General features: G+C 37.3%; 1 protein-coding gene across 3 annotated transcripts in view; it reads right to left on the bottom strand.

The window, feature by feature from the left end:
- The window catches only part of IPO8 (importin 8), a 49,364-nt gene that overhangs the window by 20,067 nt on the left and 4,679 nt on the right, over positions 1-24,618 (bottom strand). For all 3 annotated transcript variants that reach the window (XM_038154203.1, XM_038154200.1, XM_038154202.1), the window contains exons 2-17: positions 18,859-18,940; positions 16,606-16,762; positions 15,223-15,381; positions 14,100-14,256; positions 12,692-12,781; positions 12,161-12,255; positions 11,529-11,613; positions 9,459-9,593; positions 8,514-8,613; positions 6,808-6,884; positions 5,408-5,524; positions 3,071-3,160; positions 2,255-2,420; positions 1,541-1,701; positions 969-1,094; positions 267-333 (exon numbers count right to left, since the gene is read on the bottom strand). In XM_038154203.1, coding sequence (XP_038010131.1) covers positions 267-333; positions 969-1,094; positions 1,541-1,701; positions 2,255-2,420; positions 3,071-3,160; positions 5,408-5,524; positions 6,808-6,884; positions 8,514-8,613; positions 9,459-9,593; positions 11,529-11,613; positions 12,161-12,255; positions 12,692-12,781; positions 14,100-14,256; positions 15,223-15,381; positions 16,606-16,762; positions 18,859-18,940 — 1,864 coding nt within the window. The remainder of the gene's footprint in view (positions 1-266; positions 334-968; positions 1,095-1,540; positions 1,702-2,254; positions 2,421-3,070; positions 3,161-5,407; positions 5,525-6,807; positions 6,885-8,513; positions 8,614-9,458; positions 9,594-11,528; positions 11,614-12,160; positions 12,256-12,691; positions 12,782-14,099; positions 14,257-15,222; positions 15,382-16,605; positions 16,763-18,858; positions 18,941-24,618) is intronic.

The following is a 24,618-nucleotide window of genomic DNA, read 5'->3' as shown; positions in this document are numbered from 1 at the left end:
ATGTCCATAACAGACTAATGTAATTTAGACATAGTCCTTTAACACAATTAGCTAGAATTATAATCAGAACAGCATCTTCAGCTTTTGACCTCCAAAACACAATAGCCAATCTGGCTAATGTACAAGAGCAGATCAGGAGAAACAAACTACAATGGTAAAGTAATGACTTATTCTTTAAAAAAAACACACCAAAAAAAGAGATAAAATTCTGTTCTGGAAGATAACAATAATTAATTTACATGTTTTTACATATCTCTAAAACATACCTATAACATGTTTCTGCAAAACAAGGCCAATGATCTGTAAACAAATGCTCTCAAGTTGTTGAGTGATCTGAAATAAAAACATAAAGCAGTTTATTTTAAAAATTAGAAATACAGCAATCAAATAAATATATTTGACTAATTCAGTTTGAGAAGTTCTTCAAATCAAAAAGGCTTTTATCATTTTTTAAATGCTGCATTAACAATCATAATATTATGAAATAAGGTCTCACTGATGCAGAAAAAACCTCTTTACCCTGAATATGTGATTTGTGGGCATACATTGCAGCACAACTGGGAGACCAGCTCCTAGGAATTCTATCCAAGATATTGCTGGGCAAACTAAAGATATGGGTCATCACTGTAAAAAACTAGTCCTATGCAAAATATTTATTTTTAAATTCTACTTTAACACTCTGTAATACAACTCGCCACTGTGAAGAAAATTAACTCTACCCCAACCAAAACCAGCATATTCCAATGAAGTGTTTACCAAGTAAGGGCTAAGAATTTTACCCTTGGGACATAAATTTCCTTGAAGTTTAAAGCTAAACAATTAATAAATCACAAAAGTAAACTGGGCTTTAGATTCAAATCTGTCAGAGATGGCTTGCAGTAAATGCACGTTCATGCCAAGTGATGCAACATATACAGAAGTGCTTCTTGTCATGAATGAAAGCAGGAAAGTACCAAGGAAAATCTCACCTCCTTGTGATCTTCCACAACTGTCAGGATTGTGTCAATTGTGTGCAAGATGCCCATGGCCATAACTGTTTTGTCCTCCACTTCCTCATATTCCTCACTCTGAAGTACTTTACCAAATATTTCAGCCTGTGAACAAAACCATCCAAATTGACATTCAAAAGCAAACCCATGTTCCTAATTTGTCATTCAAAATCAAGGCAGTTAATGCAGCAGCAGCAATGCCTTATCTGTAAGAGCTGTCAGCACTGAAAAATATGCTTGCTGCTTTTGAAAGGGGAACATAGCAAATTAAAATCTCCTCTTTTTTTTTCAGAAGTCGACGTTAAGTTATTTGAAATGCTAAATAGTTAGACCATGGCTCATTAAAACCAGTGACAAAAATCAGTGTCTTTGAATAATCTATAGGTTTTAAAGATACTTCATACAGAAAAAACCCACAAATACTGCAAATACTATGAGTGGACTCTTATAAAGATTACTTGAAACAGTGTGTACTTCAAGCAGAGTTCAATAAATGTTCACCAAATTAGGCACATGCTTCTGACTGGACTGGTCATTTCTATTCCTCTCACCAGGTGCTGGGTCATGTCCACAGCGATAGTAGCGACTTCCTGGCTGTACTCATAGATCATCTTCTGGATTACATTTGTGAGATCATCATTTTCTGTCTCCCTGACAATGTGCAGGAGCTCATGCATCACTGGCCTGACATAAGGCTTCACATATTCCTTGGCTAAAAGATCAACAGAAACCAGGTGAAATCAGCTATCCACAAACACAAAGACACAGCATCTCCAAACTGCCAGATAGCTGACTACTCTTGAACAAAATAAGTTTTTTAAATTTGAATCCACTAAAGAAATAAAAAAGCCAAAAAACATACCCAAGGCACTTTTACAGTCTGTAACTAGTAGACAGAGTAAATAAATTGTGTAATATTGAAATGCCACCTACAGCTAAAATCCACTTTTGAGGGAACACTTGCTCTCACACCTAAAGCAGTGTTCATTTTTAAACATACACACTGCTTAAGTTCACTAAAAAATCCCCAAAGATGGGTGATACTTTATTAAAACATGCTGATTCTAACTTCTTTTGCATCATAAAAACTTCAAGTCAGAATTCTGGGATGTAATGAGCAAGTGAATCTGTCTAAACATGATAAAATATTCTAAAATCTATGTCTTCAAATGACAGAAATGTTTAGATAAATCTGCACCAACCTCCTTGTCTTGACAAAAAATCAATAGATCAGTGTATACAGCTGATGAATCACTGTCACATACCTTGCTCTTGGTTGCTTATTAAGGTCTGAAGGGCTATGGCTGCTTCTACTTTGACAGGCATCTCCTTATCATCAATCAGGCTCTTCTTTGCCAGCTCTACTGCATTCCTCAAGTTTAGCTCATTGTGAAATTTCAAAGCACTGAATGAATGAAGTACCCAACAGGACTGCAAGGCAAAAAAGAGAAGCAAGTTAGGGACTAAGGCAATTTTAAGCATTTTTAACTGAGTCAAAACTAATGCTAACTATCTCCCTGCTTGCATGCATTGCTTTTTCCCCACCACTTAATTATGGTGTATTCTTTCATTAAATGTAACACAGGCATTGCACTCAAGCAGTTCTTTATTTAACTTTCCCAAATTCCAGTAAATTCAGTGTGCACATAATTTGCATTCATTGCTTAGGTCCTTCTAGGGGGAATAAAATCAGAAAAAAACAATGAAAACTGTTTGTCCATGACTGATATCGGCACTGGGGATTTTCTTCAAGCAACACCCAAACTCATGTTACCTACTTGTGGATATCCTGCCTATTCTTCACAGCCATCTCTGCTAATGAAAAATGGCCACAATTACTGCTCAAATTCTCAAGTTTGACTGAAGAGGTGAACATTAATACAACACAGACCCTCCATGAATTCCTTTAACTGAAAAATTATTTTTTAAAAACAAAATTATGAAAAAAACCAGCACAATAATGCTATTTCAAATTTTACTATGTATTTACCTAATTTCTTTCAGTAACATTCAGAATGAAATCAAAGTGCAAAGGAAGGAACCGTGGCAAAGACTGGAATTGATGTAACAGGTGAACTTACTCGAGCTCTAAGGTATCCCAGGTTAGACATGAACAAGGGAAAGACGTGATTCTGTAACATCAGCTCCATTTGATCCTTGAAGACACTCTTCTGTTGGAGTAAGGAAAAATTAATTTTGGAGACCATTCATTCTACATACTTATTTCTAGCCCATAATGCATTTCAAATATCAACCATGGGAAACACAGTAATTTGTCTATATAATAAAGGTATCCTCCCACAAAGAGAACTGGATCCCTTACCTTGAATAGAACCAACTCAAAAGCACAGCAAGTTCAAAACCAGGTAAGTGAAATAACTGTACATACAATAGTCTACTTGGCATTATTTATTACAACACGTAAACTGGAATTTTCATGTTATTTAAGGCAATTAATACCAGCTGATTTTTCTTAAAAACTAACAAGGATCAATAACCTAGTAATTCCATTCTTCCTACAAAGGAGAACATACATACCTGAAGATAAATATGGGCTTAGTATGGAAGAGATCTGATTTTCAAATGAGCTACTGTTACTCTAAGTATCAAAACTTACTATCTTGGACACTACAGCAACAAATCCCATCTTTTTCATGTTTATTAATGGATGAAGATAATTCCTTTGTGACAGACATTTCCTTAGTTGAAGAAGGATACTGAATGAGAGTTATTCTTCATCATTCCAACCTTAGCAAATCCCAAGATACTCACAGGAAGCTAGAACCAGCATGAAGATTTGAGACTTTCCTTATAATCCCAGAATAATAGAAAAGATACATGCTAGGGATGCTGTTACCATCCAAAGGAATGATTCAGTGGCTAAGACAGAAAAGGGTGAAATGGGACGCTCAATACAACATGTATCTTACATAATCACACTTTACTTCACCAATGCACACAGCATTTTTTCCACATTCATTCCCCAGCCTTCACAGAGCTGGATGAAGGACTGAGCAGAGAAAAAACAGAGAGAAAGGAAAATACTGCTCTTTTGTGCACACTGGCCAGAAGTTTATAGGCATTGAACTGGAGCTGCTATGGGGAGCCAGGCGGCTCAGGCAGGCCCATTGTGTCTATGATCTCCTTAGACTCAGGATCTCAGTCAGCTCCAGAGCCAGAAAGCACTTACAAATCCAGGATTTGATATGGAAACAGCTGATGGAATGTTTCAATGTGTCAAATTCCAAACATAAGAAATTCAATTTTTAAAGGGGTCTGTGGTGTTTGGGGTTATTACTCTCTTATGAAGTACAATACAACCTCATGTTTCAGGATTGAAAATTTCAAATTGGAGCAGAATATTGGAATAAATCCCTTTTTTTTCCCCTACAGGACAAATATGTTAATATGAAAGTCTCCTCACAACACAAACAATGTCATCCTCGTTCACTGTTATACTCCTGCATGAGGAAGGGCATTTACAATCCAAAATAATCTACAAAAATTCTGCAAAAGTTACTGAAGTTTCAGGATTTAAGATCAGAAAATAGATTGGTAAAAAAACAGATGGTCAATGTTGGTAAGAAGTTGCTCATAATATGAAGACACATTCTGCACAGCGAGACAATTCAGATAAAATATAATAAATCACTTTTTAAAAGAAGCCTCCAGCACAAGACCACCATTCTCATGCTAAAAGTGATAATGCTTTTCAATTACTTTTGACATGGAGCAAAGGCATATTTTGGACTCCACCATCTACAAAAGCACCAGGCAAACTGTAATCAATTTTAATTGGAGAGCAACAGTGTGCATTAAATTTGCATTCCGATTCCAGAAATACACCCAAAATTCTGAAGATGCTGTCTATAAAAAATGCTCCTTGTTCTTTTCAGCTTTTTTCAAAGCTCCCAACTGGCAGATGAAATAAGACTTAAAGCCACTTATTGAAGAGTGATGAAGTTGGAAAGCTAGACAGAACATCTTTGTAACGTGTTAAGTAAACCTTTTCCTGGAACCAGAAGAAGCCCATAACAGTGCAGGCTGTTGGGGAATTTCATAAAGAATCATAGGCCATGTTGCTGATGGAATGCATGTTTACTTTCTTAACACTTCCATTTTCCTAGTAAAGCAGGAGGGGACCAAGGGACTGTTGCGAAACAAACAAACAGAGCTTTGGAAAAACGTGGGACAGAAAAACCTGTGTATAAAACTGTGATATAAAAACCAGGAAAGAATGCTAATATTTTTTAATAAACAGACTCTCATTTTCTGACTGCAATCAGAGTGCAATCTCTCTACAGATTTTTATAAGTATGGCTAATGGCTAGTCATACTTTATAAAGTAAGAGTATTTTATTTTAAATTACAGCTGATAGCAAGAATTGCAAACTTTTTTCATTTCTTTACCCACTTACCTTCAGTAAAATATCTGCTAGGGATCCTATAACATGCAAAGCTCCATCTTTTTTCCTTGGATCAATGTTCGGCTCTGTCAGAATCTGGTAGCAATATGCCATCATTTTTGGTAATACCTGTGCAGGACAGAAAACACACAATCCCCTTTAGTCAAGTTATTTCAATAGCATTGTTTAAAAAAATTCATATGACATTTTCAAGAGGAAACTTTGTCTTGGCCAGAGCAATGTGAGGTACTAAATGTAGCATCTTTCAATAGTTAAAGTGCAAAACTTTGGAATTTTCAACTTTTCAGCCAAACTAGGCAAAATTAGATTAATCTCCATGAAATTTCTCATCACTAATAGCAAGTAAGGTATTTTTTTCACTGTCTTGAAGCAAATCAAAAAAAGTGATGAAAAGGCAAAAGGCTCAAACAACACCTCACCCACTTTTTCTCTTCTTTTCTGGCTTGTCTCACACATAAATATAAATATATATGTGTGTGTGCATATATCTATGAAAATATATACATATCTTTTCAAGGAGAGCTTGGACTAAAATCTCATAAACTTAATTTGATCTATTGATTTTGGCAGTAGTTTCTAAAGTTGACTAGGCTTAGAAAAGTTTCTTGGCAAAACCAACGGCTGAATGTGATTTCCACACCCATTATGTCCTTTTCCAACATGCCACTGCGATGGTCTAAATACAAATTATGAAAATGAGAAGGAAGATCAGTGGACAAGAACTGTTTTGACAATAAAAAAGCAGAAAGGTCATATTCTACCCATTCCACCTAATGTAAAGACTGTGTTCTCCTCTGAAAATCCATCTGGAAATGGAGCTCCATGATTACTGGATGTTAAAATGAAACCTAGAAAAACATTTGCCATTTTAGCCAACTGTACTTTCTAGGGCTTGCTTGAGTATTTTTGTGCAGGTAACTGGAAACACAGGAAGATCTACAGAAAAGTTATGCCCTCATTTAAAGAATAACTCTATGGAATGGGTTTTGTCCTTGCTAACATCATTGCTGTTAAGAAGGATTTTAAGTAGCATCAGTGAAAATTAATAAGGACCAGATCCACTTTCCCTCCTGCTACAGTTTGTGATGCTGAGAACAGCTGTGACAGAGGCTGTTTGTAAACCTGGGAAAATCTATTCCTATATCTATTCCAACCCATTTTGTATCTGGCAGATGCATTTTAAATCTGCAAGAAGAATCCACTTAGTATTTATACACACCATATTTTTACTCTCCCCAAATTGATAGCATTGAGCCAGGAAACATTAAACTATGTAGCACAAGTATATTTTTCAAGACTAGCTTCCTGTAGCATCTTCAAATACACAGAGAAAATAACTTTATTAAGGAAAACTCAAATAATTTAAAGCCAGTTAAAAAGAAGTATCATACCTCTTTTCTCTTCTTTGCAGCAGTGTAAAGGAGATTCTGTGCTGCTGTTGTTGTGGATGCATAGTCCTCAAATACATCTAAAATGGGAAGAAAAGAGCATAAAAAATTTCTTTTCTGAATAATAATTTTTCTATAAACCATCTTGGTTTTGGGATATCACAAAATCTGGATTAATATATAACCTCAAAATTATTGACATGATTGTCTTCACTTCCTGGTTAAAGAGTCAGACCCAAGCTTATGTCACACACCTTACTTCTTGCCTTCCAAATCCACTGCCATTCTTCATTCCTTTAATTAAGAATATTCTATTTATTCACTAGCTTTTTCAAGACCATATACAAGGGATGAAAAATCCTGTCTCTTTTTTAAATTAAAACCCCTATAGGAAGAACAACAATACACTTCAGTACCATCTGTATACCACATGTACACATTTTTTACTTGATTTTATTAAAACCTCATGGGAAACTTTTTGTACATAAAATCTACTTAGATCTGGAGTAGTTTTAAATCTGCTGAAAGTTCAAGTTTTTTAGTTTCATTCATTTCAACTAAACCTCTGCTGTTCATAATGATAGTATAATTTATATCTTGAAAAAAAAATCTGTGCTGCAAACATGTTCTAATCCAAACATCCTGACACAAATTAAATCAAACTAAAAGATCTTAAAATGTGACTCTAATTACACACCAACTTTTCCCAAAAACTTTAAGATAAAACATCATTAGAAAATACAACCAGACCACTGGAATTCTTGTTCCAAATGAAAAAGTGCCTCAAAAAAATTCCATTTAATGTACTTCGATTACATGAGTGTAATGCACTTTGAGTGGTTTTTTTGCCTTCCATGTTACAATCTGAATCTGTATTTAACTGCCTCAGTTACACATAAAAATAAGATTCACTACTTACACAGAAAGAACTGTAATCACACACCAAATATTAAGGATGTATTTATACCCTAGTGATCAACATTATATTGTAATTAACTTGTTGCATAACAACTCTCCAAGCTTTTAAATTATTCTATGAATATTTAAATTCTGTTTTCACATACACTAATCCCAAATCAACTAATTAAAATTTCCCAAATGCTGCATATGTATCTCTGTGGTGCCTGGCCCACAGGAGCTTTCCAACTAAAATTGCTGTACTTTTAAAGTACCTTTCTCCTTTTCAATGACATGAATCTTTTAATAAATGTAATTATTCATAATATGGCCCTATGTGTTATTCCCAAGATTTTGCACTGTGTCTTTTGAAGGAATATATATATCTAATTATCTTACAATTGAGTAGTAATAAGTGGCAGAAGAACGCTGAAGGCACTGACAATTTTCAACAGGGAAAGAGTAAGTCAGGCCTCTTCTGGTCAAAGTGAGAGCTGCAGGAACCTGCAGACAGCTGGCACATCTGCAAGCCAGGATTCTGAAACAGGCACTAACGAGGGAGCAAGCCAGTCTGTCTGGGCTGCTCTGAGCACAAGTGAAGTAGAAAAAAACTGAGAGAATCATTTAGATCAAAGCTAACAGCCACATAGCCCAAACTCACCTGATCACCTGCTTTTAACTACAGATTGGTGAGATTTAAGAAAAAAGTTATCTTCTTCCCATTGTTTAGGTAGAGACATTACAGTGGCCATGCTGATCCCTGGAACTACAGGGTACAGTTATGATGAAAGCAAAAAATAAAACCAAATTACCAAATTTCATGCGGATATATTCATATGGATCCTCTTGCCAGAGCTCCTCATCCTCATCTTTGTAGCACATTAGAGAGAATATCACCTCTTCTGTTATAGTCTAATTTTAGAAAAGCCAAATACATATAAGTACACATAAAATCCAATTCCAGTACAGCTGCCCTCCACCATGCACTAATTCATTAGACTTATTTTTCTGGAGAGTTACATTCTTTTAAGCAGCACTCCTTTATTTTGTCTACCAGAAACAAATTCACAGTATCACAGGTACTTTCCTTTTGAAACAGTCCCAGGCAGCAGCAGTTATTATACAATCTATCTTTATAATATTACATTACCATGCACAAAATACACTTCAGGATCTAGTCTGTACACAGCAGAATATGACATTCTGCAGAAGGATCTCACCAATGCAATACTTAACATGAGAATGGATTTCAGAATCCTTCCCCTTTAAAGTCATGGAATTAACTAAGTACAAAGGGGATCTTTTGATATGAAAAAATAAAATAGCAGGAAGATCACTTTTCATTTTCTCTTTAATTCACTTATAAAACATGTCCTTAAAAGAGGGTTTAGCTCCTCTTAGATGAATGTTCTCTTTGTGCACTATCTTTGCACTACAATCAAAAATCTATGACAATTCTGAACACCAGTAACTAATAAAAGCCAGAACACTATGACTTTCTGGCAGACTATAAAAATTCAAATAAAGAACTTATGGAACAGAATCTTTGCTTGAGTTAACATTATCTGCAATAAAAGGTAGTCATATATTGCAAAACACAACCACATTTGTGTAAAAATGCTATTTTATTTTCCGGATCAATTGCTGAATGATTAGCGAAAACTTTTTTAAAAACACAAAACTTGGGGGGCTGGGGGGTGGTATTTTTTATCCCTCTGATGACAGGCATTGCTTATGACTGGGTTTTAAGCACTGACCTGTATGTGTGGCTTCATTTGCTTCCATGTGATAGAGTGAATCACCCCTTGGTTTAGATAATTCAACGTTTGCTGAAGAACACGTGGTGCAACATAGTCTTTTTGCCTGTACTGGTCTAAGATTCTTAAGAGAACCTAAAAAAGTGACAAATTGCTAATTTAAATGAAGACTGAAAATTCTGCCTCATGCATAAACATGCAGTGCACTCCCTCAGTGAATATACATGAACAGATAAAGTAGTTTTACAGCAGATGTTCTAGCATTAGAAATCATTATAATGCCTTTGATCCAAAAATCATAAATAATTTAAATATCAATGTTCTAATCCTGCAAACATTTATGCAGATGTCCACCTTTACTACTAGCCCTACCATGTGATCACTTGCAATTATAAACCAAAGATATACTTCAATAGTGAGAGGCTCACAGTTTACAGAGGCTTTAGCAAAATCTGGAATAGGTAAGGAAAAGGCACAGTGAGATTTTCAAACTGGTGGCTTCTATACCTGCTAAGAGGTGTCTGCATTCATATTTAATGACAGGTCCCAAAAGAAGACGAATTACTTTGGAAGAACAGTGAAGAGAATAGAAATACTAAAGCAGGAAAGAAAAATAGGGTCACCTAAGCCTCTGAATCAGAAGAGCTGCAAACCCCTTAACTTCAATTACTTATTGTAGCCATCAGATAGTATCACCTAGCATGCTATTACAAACTCTATCACACAAAGCTTCCTTGGTACAAAAGTTTCCTCTACTAAGAAAGAAGCTACTAATCTGCTACTAAGTACAAAGCTACTAATCTGCACCAATGGCAGGTGAATTATTAGTAAGTGTAAAGAAGTGGAACATACACGAATAACAATAAAAGTTAAAGGCAATGCATAACAAAATTTTGAGTCATATGCTTTCAGCAGAACAATTCTGCTTTGAAATTCTTCAGAACGTTATAATAAATTTTATTTTGAACACAGCTCCTTCATTAGGAATACTAAGTTTGATGTTAAGTCTTTTATATGAAATGTTCCAAGGACAAGAACTGTCTATATCTTATACAGACTCTAGCACAATGTCAGCACTTATCAGCTGATGAATAAGTAACAAAGGCTTAGTCATGTAATATTCACAACAGAATTCTTACTAACTCTGCAAGGAATAATGACAAATCACTATTTAAGAGTCAGAAATTGAAGAAATGTGCAGATCATCCAGTACATTTATCTTGAAAGCTAAACTGTCCCCTCTGCAACATAGTTTAATACCTTAACAGACAAATTTTAAGTATTTCAAATTATAACTGCCCATGGGAGTCTGTTTTTCTGCTCAGGAGTTACACATGGCAAGGAATTTAGAAAAGATATTAGGCTATTTCCCTCTTCATTTAATTTACAGCCTTACCACAACCATTCCCCTCCTTAGCTCTTCCTGATGGATAAACTATTGTTGTCAGACTGGATGAAGAGGAGTAATTTTGTTTAGCAACTTTATCAGAACTGAACTGTCTCCACACACCATCTTAAACACAAATTATTAGCATTCCTAACAAAAATAATTTCCTTGCAAACTGTGAATTTAGGTTATATTTTCACAAAATATGCTTTCCAGGAATAAAATAATGTTCATTGCTGTTCTCCAGACATCTTCTAATCTGCCTGTATCTTCCTGAAATAAAACAGTATCATTGGATTTGTGTGCCTAAGTTTGCAGCAACAGCACTTGAGAAAGACAGGCCTGAAAATACACCCTTTCTGTGAAATGAGGCCTCTGCACCAAAAGTGTTCCTCTCAGTTGTATCTAGAATGCTTATACACGACAATAATACCATTTTAGCAGCACTCACCTTTTCTGAGAATTTTTCTGCAGTGTTTTTTGAGTTGCTGAAAAATTGTGTTATTTATACCTCAGCTGTATGGCACTGAGTTCTAAAGAACTTCTCAGTCACTACAAGGAAAACCTGCCAGACTCTCATCATTTTTGTTCAATAAATGAACCTCAACACAAGCACACTGTTAAAAAGTAATACATTTCTTCAGTCAAAATAATGCAATTCATAAAAAATGAACTGTGCTTACCTGTTGTATGCCCACAGCATAGGTTTTTAAAAAGAAGTCTGAGAATTCAAAGTATTCTTTAGTTACATTTCCAGGACTTCCATATCTTTAAAAGGAAAAAGACACAAATATTTACACTGTGAGAAGTCTGTGGTGTCAGGAAAATACAGTACTTCCTAACCATACAGGACCATGAGTGGTGCATCAGCAAAGGAAAAATTTACCACAGGTTCCTTCTAAGCCATCCTTTCCCGTGTAACACCTCACTTTCCCTTTCTTAAATTATCCCAAGGTAAGGTATTATACTCAAGTAAACATGGCTTTTTGTCACAAGTTCTGTAACTTCCATGTTTATGGATTTCTTTTCAAATCTTTCCCTGCCTTTGTGTTCGAGAATATAAACACTTGTAGCTGAAGTGTATTAAAATAAATATGTAGTTAGATAGATTTACTTTTCCTGTGGGGCAAGTTTCTTGCCTTCTTAAGGGAGTCAAATCATTTCACTAAGAGCTGAGACCAGCAATGGGCCAGTGCAAGGCAGAGGACAGCAGCAGGAAAACCTCTTCAGTGACCAGGAGCTGTTAAATTGATCAAACTGTCTTCCCTACTTGCATGCCAAGTAATGAACCCAAATCTAGTTTTTAATCAGTTACCGTTCAAAGAGACGAGCTACAATATGCAATGCCCACTTCTTGCATTTCCACCACACCAGCTCTGGTCTATCATCTTCATCAATTTGCAAAGTCTCCTACAAACAAATACATTTATTTTAAATTAGATATGTCATCCGTTAAAAAGCAATTATGCTTTAAATATTCCTTGCTAAGTAAACTAATATAAACACACGGCATGGACTAAAGCTTTGATTCTGTTAACAATTATATGAGCATGGACGAAACCTTTGATTCTGTTAACGGTTATATGAAACTCAGGAATTTTCAGTTATCTTGATTAGGCTGTATAATGTGTATGTGCAATACCTGCACAATGCCTGTACCTTAATTTCAGAACTATGCATGTTTAAAAAATGCAAATTCTCAAATACACTTGAATACCACATCACTCTGGCTCAAAAATCCAAGGATAAGAATCTTAAGAAAAGAACACTTAGAAAATCTTTACACTGACTGTTACTCAAATGCCAACACACAAATTTCAGAGGTCTTTACAAAGCTAGAACTCACCAGTGGTACATTTCTATCAATGATGGTCCGGAAGATCTCCATCCACTGAGTCATAGTCTGGTTATTCACCAACTGGAGGGGCAATGCATACTGCAATAAGGGAAAAAACACAGGTATGAAATACTATTTTTCTCTGTAAAAGGCAGATCTTTCTGCCTAATCTGCCTAATTCTAATTCTTAGAACTACATTCTAAGGAAGATAAGGTTTTAAGTTAAATTAAAACCAATCAGGTTACATATCAACACTAATTGCACTTCTCTTGGTACAATTTGAAAAGGAATTTCTGAGCACACATAATTTGAGGAAAATTCCTCAGTCTAAGAACTTGCCAACTGTCTTTGTTTTTCTTCTTCACAACAGCCCAGGTACTTCTTAGGATTACAGCAGTATCAGTATTACAGGGCTAGGGCAAGCTAATAGCATTTTAGCAAGCAAAATGTACTCACTACTGACAGAACTAGAGGACACAGTCTTAAGCTGCACCAAGCGGAATATAGGTTGGATATTAGGAAGAAGTTTTTTATGGAAAGAGTGATAAAGTACTGAAGTGGTCTGCTCAGGGAGGTGGTGGAGTCACCATCCCTGGATGTGTTTAAAAAAAGATAGGATGTGGCACTCAGTGCCACGGTTTAGTTGAGGTGTCAGGGCATGGGCTGGACTCAATGATCTTGGAAGTCTCTTCCAACCCAGTCATTCTGTGATTCACTAATACTACCTAACTAGTTTACTAACATAAACCTCACTTTTCTTCAAAATCCAAAGAAAAGTAATGACATTCAGCAAGTTATTGAAAAGAAAAATAGGATCTTGGTATTTTTTTAATTCTCCATCCATTTAGTAACAAACTATTTTAGCTTTTCACCACTCACTAAGAATTTTCAGGCTGTTCCTTAAGAAGGATCTGGTTTGGTTTCTGATTGTAAGTACTCCTTCACAAAACTCATCTCAGTAAAAGCCAAACTCATCTCTCTGAAGTGCATGTGCCTTAATACATAGTATCTGCCAGATTTTCAGCAGGTAGTGAGAAATGCCTCCTAGTGAAGTGCAACATTTGACAATTACACTACAGTATTCATTACTGACACTTTCAGAGGCCAACCTCACAGTCCAGATACCTAGTTTGCATCAGGCTATGTGCAACTTTATAAAAATAGGAACACTTCTCTAGTGAGCTCACAGACACAATGCGCAGAAGCACCCTACAGTCATTAAAAATTTAATCTGGGTGATAATGTGACCAGCTTCAAAAAATCTATAAATATCCTATTTCTGTAACAGCTGTTTATTGTACATGACTTTTCCCATCCAAAAGGGTATTCTTATTCAATCACACCTCTGAATGTACTGAAAGAGGTCACTGTGCCCAGCAAAGTAGAAGTTTGGTTTTCCTCTACACAGATACCAACCTGAACAAGAGCATAGAAGATTTTTAAGATTTGTTTCTGAAGCAGTACAGAGTAATGGGAGTTATCAGGCAGAAGCTGGATCATCTGCTGCTGAATCCGAGGCAAAAATATTTGCATGGCTGCTATGAGGGGATCTCGTTCCTCTGCCTTTTTGTACCTGCAATGGAAACAAAAATGTTGGTCTAGGATCTACACACAGGTGATTCTAATGCCTATTCCCCACCAACAATTTAATTTTGGTGCCCTAAAAAAAACAAAAAAAGAATATCCAGCACTCACTCACTCACTGTCCCCTCGTCTAACCCCCATCTGAACCCTTTGTGCAAATTCACTAAAAATACCTATAAATAAAAAAATGGAAAGCAATAAACATTGCCCTACACAAAGGCAGTTATTGAGAGGAAGAACTACTGTTCTTTACTACTGAATTGTCACCTCACAGGAGCAGAGATTTGAATTTCCCAGCTGTTCATACCAATGCTAAACCCAAGTTGGGTGCCAAACAAATGGGAGAGAACAGCCATTGAAAAGGAAAGACAATTCCTTGCTTTGGAAAAGACTCTCTTTCTCCATTTACATTCCTTTTGTGTGGTTTATACATATGTTTCTAATAATAGGCAATTAAAAAAAATTATGAGTGATAAGCCCCACTACACTGCTCCTAATTTATGCTTTGTGGATTTAGACTTCTTACCAGGAAGATGCTACAGGTAACAATATGCAATAGCAGTATGTGACAATGACAGCACTGTATTGATGACATAAAAGCAGAAAATAATTTGCATTCATACATATAGAATTTGGGGTATCTTCAAACAAAGAAAGTTATAATACCAAGGATTTTTTTTACAGCCAGATTGAAAGTATAAAGTCTCAAGAAAAAGGCTGCAGTAAATTCATACAGATTATTGCTGGCAACTCTGCTTTCAATTCACTAATGATACAAAGATGATGAATATTTTTCATTTATTTGCAGGAAGGAAGATGATGATGGTAATTATTAATTCCCATTTTCTATCTGAATTCCCTTGTAGAACTGCCAGTGCTCTTAAGAATGTCATTTTCAGTAATCAACTTAGACTGGAAGTACCAATTCCTCATCTACTGATGGACATGAACTTACTCGTAAGTCTTCACCAGCTGATAGAGGCACAGGAGGCTCCCAAGCCAGCTCCCACTGTTTGGAGACTGCAGGTAGTATCCTATCTTGTCTACCACAGCTGTCCAATGGCCAGGGAAGTCATGTTTAATGATAGCACGGAGGCACATTGTCAGCTGGGCTCTAGTGCAGGGAGGGAAAAAAATGTAAGTGAATAAGGTCATGGCATAGTGTTTAAATGAAAGGATAAATCCCAAATCTTGGTTTATTGGCTACAATTCCTATATTATGTCATAAGCATCAAACATATTTTGACAGCACTGAAAGAGTTCTGGGAAGTAGCAGAGGAAAAGCAAGAAAAATCCAACTGGATTTAACTTAAAAGAATAAACTAATTTCAGAAAATTTTAGCTACTTTTCTCCCTCCCTCTTCACACGTATAAAGAATTACTTGCTGATGGAACCAGCTAGCTTTGTGCTTTGACAATGAATGTTTATACTTACTTATCAAGCTGAAAGCAAACACAAAAACACAAAGTCGTACATTTTCATTAAAGAATAGTGGCCTGTGTTATGATCCAAGCCACAGGCTCCTCAAGAAATTACAATTTTCATGGGACCTTCTAGAACCTCCAAAGCATATGGCAGAGCCAATTAGTTAAACAACATCTTACTGTTTCTCTCCTGCCACACACTTTTAGATGCCACTCACAATGGGGAGGCAAGGCAGAACTGTTGATTGACTAAACTGAGGTGTGACTAAGAAAGCTGAGCAGCACTGAACTAGAACCTGTGGAGAAATACTTTTAGTGCTGCTAAGCAATGAAAAAACAAAGCCTGCAGAAAATCTCAGTTCCCATCCTATCAGCCTCACTTTAATTAAAGGGGTGAAAAATCATAACTGCAGTATGTCTGTGATTCTTAACTATTCTTCCAGCAAAAGGAGAACCACAATTCTTCATTCTTTTAATATCTTAAAACCAAGAACGCTTGGAACATAGCTAAATACTGGGGTTGCATATAAAATTGATAAAGTAATTAAGGAAAGGGCTATTAGAAAAGTGGAATCTTGGACAGTATTTCCCTGAATGGTTAATTCCATATTGCAGACAGCCCTGTATATACTATCTGCCTGGAATCAGTCAAACAGACAGGCTGTTACTACATCAAGTGTTAGAAGACACTTTGAACAACACCCTTAGAGGATAAACCACATCCCAGGGCTCACTGACAGGTTACTACTTTTCTGAAAAACACACATGAATAAGTGTAAATAGATTATTATTACTTTGGCTAAAAAAGTACTTGTCTCATCTTCCAAAACATCAAAATTCTCATGTTAACAACATCAGACTGGCAGGTCTGAAAACCTGTGCAACAAAAACATCTCTGTGCAATGCAAGGTACCTCACTAAGTCAGGAGAACGAATTATTCCTTCTACAATGTTATCCCGAATCTGCTGCCGATCATTTTCATGGATATTAAACGGGAAAACTGCTTCTCCAGGAGGCGGCTCACGGTCCGGCCAGTACTGGGTCACCATGTTCTTCAGGTAAATGGCAGCTAAGGACAGACAGTAGGGAAAGAATAGTTTAATTCTACACTTTGCCCAGTGCTCAACATGTTGAATGGCTAAAAGTAGAACAAGGAGTTGAAAAGGCAGCTGAAAACCACCTGAATTCTTAACAATTATGGGCACTGAGCACAGCTGAATCAGAAAAACATGATTTCTTTCCTGATCTCACACAAGATCAGGCTCAAGCACTTGATCAGAACAGACCAGGATAATACTTCCATCAGCATCTATCATCTATTTTTACTGCAGCAGTCTTCCATATGAAAATAATATCCCATCATTCTAAACAAGCCAACAAAAATCTACTTATGTGTGTTTTCACTCACTCCTAAAACAACGACTCAAGCTCAGTAAGTGAAGTTTTGGAAGGCTCGTGTAAACAAATCACTGCACACACAGATGGGACACTCTGCTTGGGGAAATGCCCAGTATGAAACTGGCACATGGCCTACCTTCTATTCAGACAGAAATGTTTGTTGTGAATTCCCTAAGCTTTATTTCACTATTAGGATTTCCCATGATACCTTTGAATTGTTCCCTTCTGTCTCACATGTAAAAAACAAGAAAAATAAAGTTAATCTTCAACAGAAAATTTAGTACTGATGCATTAATGCATGAGTACTAAAATGCCTAAAGGCGTTCTTAAGGAAACATAAGAAATATGGTATGATGCATTAAAGGAATGTTCTTAATAAACTCTTATGCCTGGACACTGTTTTGGATGATTACTAGCTAGGGTTTTAAAGTAGAAATAAAATATCCTTGGGTACAATCCTTTATTTTGGTGATAAGAAATTGCAAAGCATGAAAACATGTAGTCTGTAAAATATTTTATATGAGCAAGAGGAAAAAAAGCTCTTTGTCTATGACATGCCAGACTAGTCAGACAAGAAACAGGTCCTGAAAGACCAGCCCCCAAGACTTTAATCTATTTTGTCCATAGATCTTGTTGTTATACAAATTTTTGGCTTTTAAAAAATTCCCAGAGAAATTTGTTGGCTTGCAAATACGACTTAAATGTGTGTTTCCATTTTACAGCCCAATTCTGTAAAAAAAAAAAATTTTTTTAAATTGCATTCTACATAGTTGTTTTTTTCCCTGAATGGTACTGAAATGAGAGATTAATTTATAAAAATGACCTTATGGAGTTTAGATTAAGCCTCAAACTTTACCACAGAATGGACTAACAACACCATTCAAAGTTGGATTATCTTTGAAAAAATAAAGGCCAGCATGACAAACAGAATATGTCAGCACGCTCCAAAGCACTCAGGGGATTAATGGGATCTGTACAAAAAAAAACCCAACAGTGCTTCTATGGGAAATGCTGTTCCACAGTATAAAAACAAAGCTGTGAATGAAACAGTATTAATTAATTTACTGAAAGACCTGAACAGTCTCTGTATCTGACAAACATATTACACAGGAGCAGTTAAAATGGATTATGAGAATTTGGAATCTGATCTTCCACAAATGAATACACTAAAGTAACTGCACCACTATACCTGAACTCACACACAGAGCTGAGCAATCCCTCCAGACGTGCTCAGACCGTAACTGTGCAACTCATCAGTGATGTGAGCTTCCTTCACATCTACTTATTTAAGTCACCAAGATACTGACTAAATGCATGTGGCTACCCTTGATCTGTGAATTAAGGAGTGATTTCCCTTCTTCAGAAATTTTCACTTTTCTAGAGAAAAGAGATTCAAATACAGAAACATGCACTCAAATGTGATACCTTTTTCTATTTTTAAATTCGCACTTGTCTTGGCATCATTACTTCTGCACCACCAGGAGAAATAATACCTAAGGGTTCCCAGTTTTGAGTAGAATGCTTTTTTCCTATCAGTATCACAGCAATCCAGTAGGGACCACTATACACACAGGGAAAGCCAAAGCAGGGATCTATCCTATACCCATGGTTTCATCAGACCCTCACAATGGAAAGAAAAAGCAAAGATAGATCCTTTTCATTTCCTCCCCAGAACAAACCTGAACTGACTTAACATTGCAACAGCTCAAGACTCTGTTCAAGGAACAGACTGACTGAAAGAAAACAGAACAAGGGATTTCATCTCACCTGCTTGACGCACCGGAAATTCAACTTGATCGGATACTATGATTTGCAGCAGACTTGGAGCAAAGTTGATGATCTTATAGGACTGAAATACACAGACAACACAGTTAGTAAGTCACTATGTTTAAAGTGAGTCTACTTTATTAGCAAATGCTGAATGAGGAATACAAACTATGGATTTCGCACTGCTTTGCATCCTCCTCATGATGTATGAAAGGTTTCAGGACTTGAATGTACCCAGACCTGCAGAAATCCAAATAATTACTTGTAAAAGCAAAGCATGTAATTGCACATGGGCGGAATAAGGATTGTGAAAAGGTTCTCAATTACACATTAGTGATAATGAATATTTAAATAATTCTAAGAATACATAGCAAAAAGCACTAGATATCTGTCTTTGAACTATTCAACTTAGCCCTATAAGTCAAATGGACATTGACAAGCTTCACCAACACATGCCATTTATTAGCAAAATAGTTTGTGGTAGAACAGCAATAGTGAAGAGATTTTAAAACATCATTTAGAATTGTTTTCAAGTGTTTTCAGTTGTTTTCAAGTGTAAACAGCATCTGCACTAGCCATATACAATTATCTTTTAGCAAACTAGATGTATAGTGCATCTCAATAAAAACTGGGGAAACAGTGGGACAAACATTTTCAATCAAAATCAAGTGTAGGCAGATAAGACTTCAAAACCCACAGCCTTCATGGGAACTTTTCAAACGCTACATCAGCCATGCAGCTGAAGAATTTCAAAGAGAAAACAATGCTCAGTGAACTTCTGAGCAAAGCACACCAGATTTAAAAGATGTGACAATCTGATAGCATTATCCTGCTGCCATCCACCAGGGCTCCTCCAGTGAAGAATCGCTGACTCAGCATGGTGCAGTTACTACTAAGCCTTGGCAGATGAGTACTGGTAGGTCAGATCTTTCATCCCTTGGATCCATGTGTTTTATGTTCAAAGAGAAAGGTTTCTTGGGGCTAGATGGCAGCAGCTTTTTGTATTTCACCTTTTATAGTATTTCTTCCCACTAGATTATGCTTGGCAGTCCTGTGGTTGCTCCCAGAGTTGAACTTAAAGCACAAGTATAGAACATCCTCCTATAGAACTCTGCCTCATTCAAAAGCTGTGAAATAAAAGATACTCTCTGCCCTTCATGTCCCCAGTTCCTTGATCTGCCATATCCATAACAAGGTGAAATTACACTGCTTTCATGATGTCTAAGTGTCCCAGCTGCATCGCGACGCTATCATTCAATAATTTCACCAAATCATTTAACTTTCTGGCCCTCATTTTATTCACTATAATGATACTGTAATTCTAACTCAGAGACTCATTTGATGTTTATAGAGCAATATGAGATCTGAGATAAAAGCAGTAGTGGCAAATCAAAAGCATACTCTCCTGCAATTTCCTTCTCTACAAACTTTAATTATCCCTAAGAAATGTTCCAAATAAAGTAAAAGCTGTAACATCCAGCACAGGAACTCCATTTATCTACAGACATGCTGAACTTGTTGAAGCATACTGGATTCCAAGGATCACCTTTTAATCCAGTAGCCTGGAGTACAAAGCTTGCCCTTCAGTCACTACTGGACAACATTGGTGTGTTCTGACAGGGCCACAGTCGACCGCAGCATCCTCCAGCACTCAACATCCAAGTTACACAGAGATAAGGAAAGCACGAGAAATCGCAGCAGCACAGAAACCCAAAACCATGCGTGAACTCTAACCATCCTTTTTGTTCTCAACAGTGCCTGTACACTGCTCTCAGACCCAATCTACAAAGCTTTTACTACTATAAACACACCAATTAAAAATGCAGCTTTGGGGGGTTGTTTTGTTGGTGGTGGTGTCCTGCTGCAATCCTACCAGTACCACATTTAGGCTGGACACAGTGCTAACAATATTATTTCCCTTTCCCTGTCCTAACAGTTTTTACTGAATCTACATTAAAATCATTGCTAGTTCAGGACGCTTTATGAGTACTACTTGTGCTGGTGTACAACTGCTCTCCCTGAAGTTTTGCCAGGACCTACACAACTAAGGTTATTTGCCTCCGTGCCAGATCCGCTCAGCAAGCAGCCAGAGTGACAAAAGCCCTGTTCCGCAGGCGGAAGGCACGGTGCCCCCGAGGGGGTCTCGTCCCCACCAGCACAGCGCTACGTGCGTGTCTTTACACTTCACACACCACCACCCCTGCAGAGATCGCCAGGCCCACTAAATCCTTCTGTTCCCTTCTATTGTCGTGCCCATAATTTACATTTTTACATAGCTCTGTTTACTACTCGTTATCAGAAACAAGAAGACTGTAGAAATCAACAGAGACTGTGAGCCCACGTTAGAAACAAGACACACGATTCTGCTGTATTTGTGAAGCTCAAATTACATCCTGCTCATTTGTGCAGCAACAAACCCGGGTCAGGAAAACTACATGCTGCTTGCAGTTTTTAGAACAGAGGACTTTTTAAAAAGCCGCATGCAGCAACATTTTTCCTATACCAGCACATTCTCCTCTGTTCAGTTGTCACACTAATTGTGATCTTGGGATGTGTCACTTCCCTGCGTTGCTCCGGACAGCAGCAAACAAAGCTGGACCTATCACAGGAGCAGGTGCAGAGCAGTTGTCAGGTGTATACTGTGACATGGAAATGGACATGGAAGAGACCTTGGAGCTGGAAGAGTTCAACAAGACAGTTCTTTATATCACTGCAGCTGCACCTTAACAAAAGGAGAGCAGGAATACTGTCAGTGCCACAGAAGGAACACAAAACTATCTGCTGATTTGGAAGAGCCGTGCCCAGGAGCCGCAGGGAGGCACCAGATGGCTGAAATAGACCTTCAGCACAACTCCCACAGCACAGCACGGTGCTTTGTGCACTTGGTGAATAATTACACTGCCTTGAACCCACATTGCTGGGATCTGGTAAAACTTCTTGTGAAAGTGCTGATCCACTGCAGTAGATGTTTATTTTGAAAGAGAAAGTGAAAGTTTCTGAAAAGCCAACTTTCACTGAGTACCTACAAAGAGCAATTATTTTAAAGCTGTGGAAAACACATTCAGGCTGTTCTTGTACGAATCCCAGATCAGAGCATTTATCTTAGAAGAGAATCTCAATTTCCGCTGGGATTAAGAGGATGGGATACAACAGTGTGCAAGGCTACCAGCTACACTAGGAGAGGCATACAGCATTGGGAAGGCATAATTGGGTAAATTTACAGCAGTGGAGAAGAGATGCATATGACCCATGCACGTTGTTCCAACTGTGTCTACTCTCTCAGGATCTGTGCACTGCAGCTGCACAGCTTTTTGCACTCTGCTCCTTCACCTTTGGCCTGATGTATCCTTCCCTGCGTCACCATCACAGCTCCAGGCGACAAAAGAGCAGAGAACACACCCTTTTCTGCCCATCTCCTCTTCCATTTGACTAGGTACAGAACACATGACAGACAAGTGAGCCTCAGAGGGGCCACTGAAAAACATCAAGATGAAGACCATCACTTGTAAAGGGCCAGAATACAAGGAGAGGTAAGTAGCAAAAAATACATTAAAATCTCCCCAAATGGATCTGACTGAAGCAAGTACTTCTCACAACTAATGTTCATATTTGGCTCCCAGGTTCTCACACATCATACACTGCTAAACTCATTTCTTGAAGCATTATTCTTGTGTCTTGCTGGCTGTCACATTCAAAAACCATAACTGCTCCAGAACCACAAGAGTCAGTAACCTTCCTACTGTACTGACAGCAACCACAGTGCCCAAGTGCAGAATGGCACTGGAATGTGCTTCTTCCCCTGCCAAACATCAGGACACTCCAGGACAATGGATATGGGAAATCTGGAAGCCTTCCTTCACATTCTGCAAGCCCAGATCATCCTTCTCCACCAGTAGTAAACATCATTTTTATACCTCTGAATACAAGTATGGCACATAAAAATTACTGAAAAAACAAGGCACTGCATCTTCGTTTGCAAAAACAAACGCACAGAAGAAATCTGTACCTTGAATTAATGAGAAATGAACTTTTTACAAAGATAATTTCAAGGCTTATATACATCTGATCCAAATGCTCAGCTACCTGGTTTACCAAGTCTAATTTTCTGTTTCTGTGTACTGAAAATGTATACTTAGAAATTCCACTGGCAAACTTAGGAGTATTTCTGCAGTTGTTAACAGCATTTTCACTCTTGTTTTTTCACTGTCAGTCAGAGACAGTTATTAAAACAAACCAGAACTTCAAAAGACACTTTTTTCTTCCCCTGCCTATATGCAAAGATACTATGTACGGAGGGAAAACACACTTTCACACAGAGTGAAAATAAGCTTGTGTAAGAACCCACCTGAATTTCTTTCTTGTATGGGTTCTGCTGCCAAATTCAAACAGTACCAAAGAAACTTCACTTTCCACACAAACTTTAATTATCCAAGTCAACTTCCTCATCAAATTGGTCTCGGATTTCTCCCTCTAGGTATCATGAAGTGCTCACTGGCACTTACAGAGCAGCCTTAAGATCCCTGCCTACTATACCAGCCAGCTCAACAAAGATGTGGAAAGATATGGAAGGAAGCCAAACTTTATTCTGGATTCTTCTGCTTTTGGGTAATCTTTTCACACTTCTTCCAGCACTGCTACTCAGTTGCTGTCAAAGCCAAATTATGTAACTCCTACTCAATATTTAAAAAGCCCAACTGTATTTCTGCAATTGAGTTCTTGATTTCTCCTTTGCTACAGGCCAAAGGAATGTTTTACAGCATGCTGGGCCACTGAAGATGAATGCAGAAAAACTGTATGGGAATCCTATCTGAACTGGAATTAGGATGACTCTGTGCGTTCAGTAAAGTATATTTCACAGCACTTCAAGAACTGGCACATGAAAGCAGTATCTAACAATAGTATAAATACATAAATGAACCCAACAAAAGTCCTTGAAGCCCAAGAGACAGATGTAACAGGAGTAACAGCCTGGAACAGACACTGACAAATGATGCACAGAAACTGAGTCTGTTTCTTGGTATGATAACCAACTATTCTACTAAGTACAGTGTGAGTGATAAATATCATCATCAAGTGCACTCTAATTACAGTACAGAGCCGAACTAAAAAAAGGCAGGGCAGGAAGACAAAAGAAAAAGAGGGGGAAGGAAAGATATGTACACTTAGAAACCCAAGATGCTAAGAGGGAAATGGCAGCAATCACATGAGACAGACACTGACTTGGCAGGAAACTGCTCTAGTTTAGCAAGAATCAGATTTCAAATAAATCCCACACTTACAGTTGTGTTCAGATCACAGAGAGAAGTGAAATTTGTTAATGATTTCAAAATAGCATCAACCAAGGAGAAAGACCAGAAAAATCCTACTAAGAACTGAATGATCTGTGGAACTGCACCAACAAAAATGGAGTTTGGTAAGAGGCCAAAGCACACGGTCAGGTACTCAAGGATGACAGCTCTTCTCCTAAAAACTTGAGGTTTGTGAGTGAAGAACAACAACAGAATACAAGGATCAAAGGACTTTGGTATATTGAGTGATAAGAAACATGTAGATGTTGGATACAAAGAAGATAATTGTAGGTTTAGTATTTAATGAGGTATTAGCAGCTTTGAGCACAAGACTTTCTGGAACGCTGCAAACACAAATGACCAGACTCCGCAAGAAGGATTATTTCAAAGGGAAACTGGCACGGAGAAGAGCTGTGCTCCTATTACTAGATTTCATAAATTCAGTTTTATGATATGGCAAAGGAAATATAGC

Source organism: Motacilla alba, chromosome 1A, assembly GCF_015832195.1.
Source record: "Motacilla alba alba isolate MOTALB_02 chromosome 1A, Motacilla_alba_V1.0_pri, whole genome shotgun sequence".
Classification (NCBI taxonomy): Eukaryota; Metazoa; Chordata; class Aves; order Passeriformes; family Motacillidae; genus Motacilla; species Motacilla alba.
Note: the sequence above shows the minus strand (reverse complement) of the source record. Positions and strands in the feature narration are given on the sequence as shown.